At 59.3% G+C, this 9,359-nt stretch overlaps 2 protein-coding genes and 1 long non-coding RNA gene across 3 annotated transcripts; 1 reads left to right on the forward strand and 2 right to left on the reverse strand.

Annotated features, from left to right (window-relative positions):
• Positions 1 to 297: 297 nt before the first annotated feature.
• Positions 298 to 2,854, reverse strand: MIOX (myo-inositol oxygenase). Its single transcript, XM_029954595.1, has 10 exons — positions 2,779 to 2,854; positions 2,225 to 2,305; positions 1,929 to 2,009; positions 1,618 to 1,780; positions 1,400 to 1,467; positions 1,166 to 1,275; positions 1,023 to 1,090; positions 879 to 928; positions 635 to 747; positions 298 to 544 (listed from the first exon to the last, which is right to left on the reverse strand). Exons 1-10 carry the CDS (start codon positions 2,791 to 2,793, stop codon positions 436 to 438), a joined length of 858 nt encoding a protein of 285 aa, XP_029810455.1. The 5' UTR covers positions 2,794 to 2,854; the 3' UTR covers positions 298 to 435.
• Positions 2,855 to 5,205: 2,351 nt separating this feature from the next.
• Positions 5,206 to 7,487, reverse strand: ADM2 (adrenomedullin 2). Its single transcript, XM_029954452.1, has 3 exons — positions 7,348 to 7,487; positions 7,103 to 7,223; positions 5,206 to 6,469 (listed from the first exon to the last, which is right to left on the reverse strand). Exons 2-3 carry the CDS (start codon positions 7,210 to 7,212, stop codon positions 6,151 to 6,153), a joined length of 429 nt encoding a protein of 142 aa, XP_029810312.1. The 5' UTR covers positions 7,213 to 7,223; positions 7,348 to 7,487; the 3' UTR covers positions 5,206 to 6,150.
• Positions 5,562 to 8,714, forward strand: LOC115304312. The gene is made up of 2 exons (XR_003914375.1): positions 5,562 to 5,979; positions 8,351 to 8,714. It is a non-coding gene; the product is annotated as an uncharacterized LOC115304312 (long non-coding RNA).
• The last annotated feature ends 645 nt before the right edge of the window (positions 8,715 to 9,359 follow it).

A 9,359-nucleotide genomic window follows, 5' to 3' on the forward strand; every position in this document is an offset into this window, starting at 1 on the left:
AGGGCCACCCCGTGGGGCACAGGGCGGGCCCTGGGCTGCGCTCACTGCACTTACCCTGAGCACACACCAAAGTGTTTTCTGCAGTCTGCTCTTCTAGCTACCAAGTGTCCTGCTCTGTCTTGTTTTTAAGGACTTGGCGACTGTTTTGAGAATGGGAGGATGGGCAGGGCAACCCCAGATTCTGATACCAGAGCTGGGAAGCGGAGCAAGATGCATATGGTGGGAGGAGTGGACACACATGTCCGAGAGACCACTGGGGCCACAATAGACCCCCCTCAGTGACAGTCAGACTCACAAGCTGCTTCAAGGTCTTTATTGCCACTGGGCAGAGTGGCCACCAGGACAGGGAGTGTTGACCGCAGATGTGCATGTGACCCCAACCTCGGCTATCACCCTAGTGCACCTGACTGGGCCTGGGCAGGGCGGGCAGGCTGGTCACCAGCTCAGCACACCAGGACAGTACTTGTCGATGAGTCCCTGGTAGTAGGGCCGCAGCTCGTCCACATCTGGCAGTTCTGGACACTTGGTGTAGAGGTCGAACTTGCTGCAACAGGGGAGGGGCAGGGCCTTGTCAGACAGCCCTCCAGCTCCTCCAGGCCCTGCCCCTCCCAGCCCTGAACAACCCTGGCTGTACTTAAACTCCTGCACCCAGGGAAGCATGGCCAGGTCCTGCTCACTGCACAGCTGCCGGTAGTCGCCACCCGTGTGCCAAGGGTAGAAGGAGTGGAATCGAATCATGTAGAAGGCCTGTGGGCAGAAGGAAGTCACACACTGCAAGCCGCAGGCTGAACCGGGCTGGCTGAGCCGGGCTGAACTGGATAGGGCGGGGCAGGGCTGGGCTGGGATGCGGTCTCGATTTAGCCTCTCCTCCCACCTACCTCAGGGGGGAGAGAGAATTTGTTGAACTTCATCATCTGGTACATGTATTCTGTGGGAGACAGGGTGTCACCCCAAAGTACCCAGAGCCACGCCCCCCCCAGTGGTCCCCACCTTCCCCACTGCCGGCCTCTGACTGGCCTCACCGTCATGGCCCCAGGACATGAGGACGTTCTCCAGCCCGCAGTGCGGTTGGTACATGCCGAACTCTGTGCTGCAGGGAAAGATAGAGGGTGAGAGGCTCAGGTGCCACGTGGAGGGGAGGAGGCCCGGCCACCGGGAGGAGCACCTGTATCGAGGATCCTGGAGGTCTGGGTTGTCCTGGAAGGTGGAGTCATAGAAAACCACAGAGGCCTGGGGACGGCAGCCAACAGGGAAGGTGTCTCCAACAACTGCCCACTGGGGACATGCAACCATGGGAGGAATGACTGCCCTGCCCACATGGAAGTTTCCCAGAGCCCAGAGCCCTGAACTCAGGCTGCCCCAGCCCCAACCTGCTGCCCCCTTCCAGCCCTGCCCTTACCTGGGGCTCCCCTGCCAGAACCAGGACCTTCCCCAGGTCATGCAGCAGCCCTACAAGGTGGAACCAGTCTGGGAGGGAAAGGGACAGAGCAGGCTAGTGGGCGGTGGCAAGGCTAAGGCAGAGGCTTGGGGCTGAGGGGTGAGGCTAGGAAAGGGCCAAGACCCCCGTCTGCCCCCCCCACCCCGCCCACTGCAGCCCCCTGGAGGAGGGGAACACACCCTTGTCGGGGTGGGCTTTACGGATGCCCTCAGCAGTCTGGAAGGCATGGAAGGAATTGGGGAAGTCCACATCTGGGTCCGACTCATCCACCAGCCCATCCAGCATGTCCACAGCCTCCAAGACGGTCATTTTCTTGTAGGAGAAGCTCCCAAACTGGGCGTGCTAGGCCAGGAAGGGGAGGTCAGCATTGCCGTGGGGTTGGTGGGATCAGGGCCTGATCCTTCTCTATCCATTCAGCCTGGGGTGGTGGGGAAGGGGGCAGCCCCCCCCCCCCCCGCCCAGACCTGCAGCCAAGAGAGCTGCCAAGTACCTTCTTCCTGACGAAGTCCACCGTCTGCTGCGTGTGCATGAGCTTGTAGGTGGCAAAGACACGGTCCAGCAGCGGGCCAGACTGCAAGCCAGAAGGTCAGCCAGGAGTTTCCCACCCCTGCCTTCACACCCATGGGGCCCCCTGCTCTGGCCTCCCAGGCTTGGCTCCACGAGAGTGAATGGGGGCTTCCCGGAGGCAGCCAGAGCTGGGCAGTCTCCAGGAAAAGACCAGGCTGGGGTGGGGTTGGGCTTGGGACGGGGTGGGAGGAGAGGGGCGGGGCCGGGTGGGGTCCTTACAGTGTAGTTTCGGAAACTGCCCTTGTCTTTGGCTGCTTCTGGGTCCACATCAGGCCGGTAGGTCAGGGAAGGGTCTGGGCCCTGGGTGGGTGGAGGATTGAACCCATTTCACCTTGATGCCAGCTCCTTGAGGAAGTGAGGACATCCCCTGGGGGCACGAGAGCCTAAGAGGTGGATCAACAGCGAGCCTGGCGGACAGGAGGGCACAGCCCCTCCTGAGCACACAGGCCATCGGAGGTGACCTCGCTCTGGATGTCCTTATCTGCAAAGTGGATGTCAGCAGGACACCTGCTTCCAGGGTGATGCATGGGTGTGCGGGATGCTGCGTAGGAGCACACGGGCCCCGGCATCTCCTTCTAAAGCTGGTCTGCAGGGAGCCCTGGGTGGGGCTGCTGACCCTTGCCCCAGCTAGACTGCAGGAAGGAGGGAGCCCTTTGACCGGGACCAGCAGGCAGGTGGGAATCAGCTTGGAGAGGGAGGGGGTCTTGAGGGACAACCAGCCACTGGGTGATCGGTCAGTGGGGCCACATGTGCGCTGGGTCTGGAGTACTCACCACAGCCACCTTCATCTTGAGGGAGCAGAGCTGGCAGGTGGGTCAGTCCCACGGGCCGTGTGCCCCTATATATGCCCACAGGTTACATAAGTGACCGGACACCACCCAGCCCCTTGGCCTTGGCCCTCGGTAATGAGTGACCATCCACCCTCCTCCTGGCCTCAGAAGTTAATGTGTCAGCAAGGGAGCAGCTCCCAGAGGCCCTGGCCCCCTCTCCCTGATTTCAGCCCCTTTGGGCAACTGACCTGATTAGGACTTGGAGGCCTGACACCGGCTTCAGCTCCACCACCAGCCTCCTGTGCTTCTTCCAAGGGTCTTAAATACCTCCCTACCCGCAGGAGACCCCTCCCAAAAGGTGGTGCAGAACCCCAGACCCCACCCATCAGCCTCAGGCACCTGGGATTATGGGAAGGGCAGGGTTTATAGGAAAAGTTATCCCGACACTGGCTTAGTGGGAGAGAAAGACTTTATTCATGACTATGGCGATAGGGGAGAGAGAATCCAGCAAAGACAGTTGGGCATTGACTGCCAATAAGCAAAGTGAGGAACAATGGATAGGAAACTGCTAAGGGGAGACACAAGGGTTGGGGGATCCTTGCTAAAGGCAGGCCAGGTGATCAGATCTCAAGCGTAGGGGGTGATTGCTAATGCTGGGTGAGACCTAACGGAGCAGCATGGCTGAAGTTTGGTCAAGGTGGGGGTGGGGGGTGGTCTTTGTCTGGCTTTTCAGGTGAGGAGCTTCGTCTCCTCACAGACACAGCTGGGGCCCAACTGATCAATATGCCTGCCTGGGAGCTGATGTTCTCCCATCAGGAGGAAGACACTCAGCAAAACAAATCACTGTCTCCTATTGAAAAGGCCAGTGCTCTTGAGAGAGATGGGGGGTGGGGATGCTCAGTACGGTGGGGTCATCTGGGGGCAGAGAGGGTGAGCACGGGGGTGAAGGTGTCAGGGTATCAGAAAACACCCCCCTGAGCGTGTGGGTTTCCGCATCCACTCAGCTTCGTTGAGACAGTCCCCGGGGTGGAGCGTGCTGCTCTTCCGGTGATGGCCTCCTGCCAGTGCTGAGAATGGAGCGGGGGTGCTGGGCCCCCCCCTTTAGACCGGCAAAGCGCAAGCTGCCTTCAGGACTCTCCTGGAACTCGCCGCATGCTGGTCATTTGTGTATTTTACTTTTACCTTTGAGGTTAATTTCCTTTTGTCTCCTCTCATCAAACTGTTGGTTGAGAGGGGTTATTCACTAATGCTTCTCTCACATGCTCAGCAAGCATTTGCTGACGAAATGGAGGGGGGCTCCAGAGAGGTGACTGGAGCCAACACGCCAAAAGCAGGTGGTGGCCTGGACTAGAAAAAGGAGCAAATGACCAGCCAACAGGATTTGTGTGACGGAGGCAAAGAGGCTGAGAGGAGAAGCCCGGCAGGGGTCAGGGAAGCTTGGCATCAGGGGGCACCAGGTGGGTGGCCCAGATATGGCCTGGAGCTCAGGGGCCAGGTGGATGCCAGGTGCGATGCTGTGACCACATGGCCTGGCATAGGGAAGCCTTGAGGTCAGCAGTCCAGTCGGTCCTGCTTTAAGGAAAACGAACCCAAAACTGGTGGAATTCCTCAGCAAGGGCAAAGTCCATGGAATTCTGGAAGTCTGGCAGCTCTGACCAGTGAGGAAGGGGCAATGTAGGGGTGCCCCTGGCAGAAGGAACAGCTTGTACGGAGGACCAGAACACACACAGGCCCAGGACGGGAAGCCTGCGGCAGGGGGGGGGTCTCAGTCAAGTGGAACTCCTAACTCTCCTAGTTTGACCCTCCTAAACCCCTCCTCCTTCTGTCTCCCCAGATGCCCTGTCCCTGTCCCGATGCCCCTCTCCCTGCCTGCCCTGCTGACACCCTTCAGGGACCACAGGCACATGGCTCTGAGGTCTGGCCCACTGGCCTCTCCCACCCCCACTCACTCACGCTGGCTCCAGCTTCTCTTAGCTGCTTTGGGGGAAGGGGGCACTTCCCCAGCCACACCCACACCTCCCGTGGACTCCACTCTCACTCCCCTGGGAGCCCTGCAGTCCTCCAGGCAACCTGCCCTGCTCTGCTTTCCACCACGCCACTGACCACACTCAGTTCAGGGGAGAGACGAGCCTGTGAACTGTCCCCACAGGGCCTAATGGCATCCTCCAAACGCCCTCTGGGCTCCCACCCTCACGGAGGGGCTCTGTGGGTGGGCACTTCCCTGCCGTCTGTGGCTGCAGGTTCCGCTTCCAGAGGTGGGATAATGATAGCACTCCCCTTGCAGGATGGCTGACGGGGACAGGGCAAGTGCTGACAGATTAAATGCCGTTATGAGTGTTTGCCAAGTAATAGAAACCTCCTTTCTGAACCTTGGGTCATGCCCGCACGACAGGGGGGTGTCAGTAATGAGGGACTAGCAGAAGCTCAGTATCACGGCGTGAAAAACCCTACCTGGGCTGGGGTGGACATACACCAGGAACGGGCTGAAGACTTTATTTGAAACCTGTGAGGACAAACCACCTCCCCAAATTCTCAGCAAGCCTGTTCCAGCCTCCTACTGTCCCTGCGCCGGCCCCACAGTAAGTCCCAGAGCTGAGCAGGGTGGGGTTGGGGAGAATGTATAGTCTGTGGTGCCCCCACCCTTGTTCGACCATCCCACCCCACCTGAGGTGGGGATGGTTCTGCCCGTGCCTATCTGGGCTGGGAGGCCTTGCCCCACCCAGCCCCACCCTGCTCAGAGGGGTGGGAAGGGGCTTCGGCTCAGCTGCCCCCGCCTGGTTCTTGAATCTCTACACCCTCTCCCAGGCTGCAGGTGGGGGTGGGGGAGGGACTCCATTTTGACCTGTCCTGTCCTCTCTCCCCACAGCCCTGGGGACAGGGACCACAGGCGTCCTGCTCCCTACAGTCTTTCCAGTCTCAAGGGCACAGGGAGTGGAAAGGCTGGGGACCTGGGACTGACCAAGCGCACATGCCCAAAGCCAGAGTTTAATCTGATGACTCCAGACCAGCAAGGAAGGGGCCACACTGGCCCACCTTGTGCTGGCACATGGTGGCCCTGGGCCTCCTGGTCCACATACTTGGGCTGCCCCTGCCCCTCTGAAGCCTCTTTCAGGAGTCCAGACTCTGACTGCAGATCTGCTCAGGTCGACACGTGCATGGCCTTCGATGTCCAAAGCCAGTCAAGGTTGCTTGCTACAGGACCAGGTGGGTGTGGGGTGGGGCGGGAGCTGCCTTGGGGGCCTGCATACTTTCTGGTTATTGCTGTTTGCAGGAGGTCCAGGGGGCTGGGTGGGGCTGGGGGCCCAGATGAAGCTCTGGGACCGGGGGGCGGGGGGCATCCCGGCTAGGACAGGCAGAGGAATGTTCTGCTCCATCTCAGCCGTAACTGTGGGGGCTGCTGGGGTCCACGGGGGCTGAGTCCCGTGGGCCCGCTGACCCAACCAGCTGCCAGAGGCGGTGGCTGAGGTTGTGCACCTGGCAGGTGCCCAGCACACAGCCCACCCGCAGGAGCTGGGCTCGGGACCTGTGGGGGCCCAGGTGTCGGCGGGTACCACCCTGGAGAGGCTGACCCATGGCGGGGGCTCGGTTGGTGCTTCTCTGTGGCTGGAGGGTCTGGGGTAGCTTCCAGACCACAGGCTGAACTGCAGGGTGTCCAGGCTTCAGGCCACTGGAAAGGGTCCGGGCTAGGGGCTCCCTGCAGAGGGGGGATGGAGGAAGTAAACCTGATGGCCCAACCTTTCCGGGACCCTCCAAACACACCCACTTACCCCTCCACGCAGGTCTGGGGTCACTGGCAGGGGAAGCCCAGTTTCCCCAACAGCCTGGAGCACAGCCAGGGGAAGCCCATGGCCCCTTGTGAGCGCTGGGCTTGGGTCCTGGCCCACAGCCATCTCAGTAGAGGAAGCCGTGTGTCCGTTTACCTGGACAAAGGGCACCCCTGGCCTCTGTCTGTGGGTCACTATGCTCATGACCCGAGTGACCCCCCCCCCCCAGCCCTCCCCTTGGGATGGGGGTAGATGGGCAATCCAGGGATCCCTCCAGCTTCCCCTATCCTAGCCAACCTCTCCTAGAAGGGGGTTTCTCTACCAATGGGGGAGGGGAATGCCCTAGGAGGGAGGCCAATAAAGAGGGGTCCCTTGCCCTGCTCAGGATTTGCTGAAGGCATAGTTGCTGGGCTCCCATTTAGGGGGTAACTGGCAGAGGGTGGTTTCCCCACCGCAGGAAGAATGGGAGGAGGGGCCGAGGGGAGGGGGGTCAAGGGGGGCCTCCCCAGGGATTCTGATTTCCTTTAGGCCCCGAGGTTTGGGCTGGTGTGAACCCCACTCACCTGGGTGGGGCTGGCTGTTGGCTTCCGCCCAGGCCTCGGGACAGTGTGCCTGGGAGCAGCAGGCAGAGGAGGCTGATGCAACCGAAGGTGGCCGGCAGGGGCTGGGCCATGGGGGGCAGGGCTGGAAGGAGTGTGAGCCAGGTAGCTGCGGGGGGGCGGCCCTCACCACCAGCCACCCCTAAGCCCGGCACATTGGCAATGCCTGGTGATCAGGGGTGCCGGCGTGGGCACAGGCAAGCTTGTACCTGTGTCTAACGGCGAGAGGGTCTGGGGCGAGAAGCAGGCTGGTGGGTCAGTCTGCTGTCTGCTGGCTGGGCAGAGCGCACCTGGCGGGTGGGGGACCTCCTCGGTCAGATTGCAGTCTGGTCTGTGGGTCCTGCTCGAGACCCGGCCTCGGCATCTCCAGATCTAAATAGTCTTTCCAGGAGGAGGCGGAGCCGGATGCCCCAGCTGGGCGGGGAGCCCAGGCCTCCTGCTCCCCACTCCTGCCTAGCCTGGCAGGGGCCCCACCCATTCCACTGGGAAATGCTCAGCGACTGGCCAGGAACCCCAGCAGCTACCAGCCTCACCTCTGGTTCCTTCTGGTGGGAGACATTATCCTGGAGCCTGGGAATATTCCAGGAGTGGGTGTTGGGGGTGCAGTCAGCCGGGCTGGGTCCCACCCACCACCTCCTGGTCCCTCAAGTGTCTGCCCTAATGAGTGTCCTGGGGGCCTGGCCAGAATCACGGCTGGAGAACAGCAGCTAGATATTCAGTTCCTCACAAAGATGACTCGGAGACCCTTCCTCAAGATCCCCTCCCAGCTGTGTTCTGAAAAATCTCTACCCTCTTTTTCCATACTACGGAAGTATTAAATGGTTTTTGTAAGAAATTTAAATAAGTATAAAGTGAGACCCCTGCATTGCCATGCATTGCGGATTCTTCTGGGTGGGATCCCCACTCCTGACGTCTCTTACACATACTAGTAAACTCAGCTAGGGGCAGGTGGTGGTGTGGGTGACACGTGGACATGTAAGTAAAAATATATGTAAACAGAGAGACCTCCATTCTTTCTTACAGTTGGCCCTACTCCAATCCGTAGGTGTTCTGTAACTACTCAACTGGGCTTTTATTAATGAGCAATCAGGCGATTTCCAGTCTTTCCAAGAGTAAGAACCTTTCAGTTGTGAGCTCACAAAGTGTCTTTAGAGGATCTGTTCCTAGAAGCGAAAACTCTGGTTGACGGTGACCCTGTGTTTGTGTTAACAGGAAGTGCCAACCTGTTCTCCACAGAGCCTGTGCCAGTCCGCTCTCGACCGATAATGGATTGGATATCCGCAGGTCTTAGTGTCTTTGTCAATCTGAGAAGGGATAATCCCCCCAATCCCCACCCCAGATGTTTCTTTGATCATCTGAGCATCTCTGTGTCCGTCCACACCTCCTCCTCTATCTTCGCTGCCCCAGTCCTGTTCCCTCTGTGAGGTCATCACGGATGACCTGGTCACTCTCTGTTCCTCCTGCTGCGCACACCATGGGAGCTCTGTAAACATTTGCTGGGTGAATAAATCAACAAGTGTTGAACGCATGCCATATTAAAGAGCTTGGTTCACGTCCTGAAGAAGGTCGGAAGGCATCGGCAGCTATTCCGGTTCCTATTTATTTATTTATTTTTACCAGCTCGGGGAGGAGAATGACGCCATCATATTTATCTTAGAAAAGTGCTGCACAGCAGGAGGTGTGTGTGGGGCAGAGCAGCGGGGTCAGAGAGAAATGAACGACACTGGAGGGCAGGTGAGGAGCGTCACTCCTTCTGTTTGCTGATGTAGGGAGCCCCTAGAGAGAGAGGATGGGGTTTGGCGGCCTGGGGCCACCCAGGCAGAGGTATCCGGCTGCCCTCTAGCCTCATGGGTCTGGGGCTGAAGAGAAAGTAGACCTGGAACACAGTTCTGGGGGTTTCAGAGATGGCAAGGCTCAGGGAGGCGGGACGTGTGGTGAGCTCTGTCCACAGATTATGCAGAGAGGGGACAGAAGCTGCATGCCATCTCTAGAGGGACGACTGGAGAAGGGGTGGGCAGAGGCCCCCGGGCTGTGGTTCTGCAGCAGCTTCTCTTGCCAGCCCCTCCCCGCAATCTGTCTGGCACACTGATTCCAGGGCCATCTTTCCAAAACTCAAAGGTGATCACACTACTCACCCCTCCAACAAAGAAAGATCAAATTAAAATTGTCTCCACAAGATTTTTAATCTGGGAAAGTGGAGGAAAACCTCAGTGAAGTTCAC

Source organism: Suricata suricatta, chromosome 10, assembly GCF_006229205.1.
Source record: "Suricata suricatta isolate VVHF042 chromosome 10, meerkat_22Aug2017_6uvM2_HiC, whole genome shotgun sequence".
NCBI classification, from domain to species: domain Eukaryota; kingdom Metazoa; phylum Chordata; class Mammalia; order Carnivora; family Herpestidae; genus Suricata; species Suricata suricatta.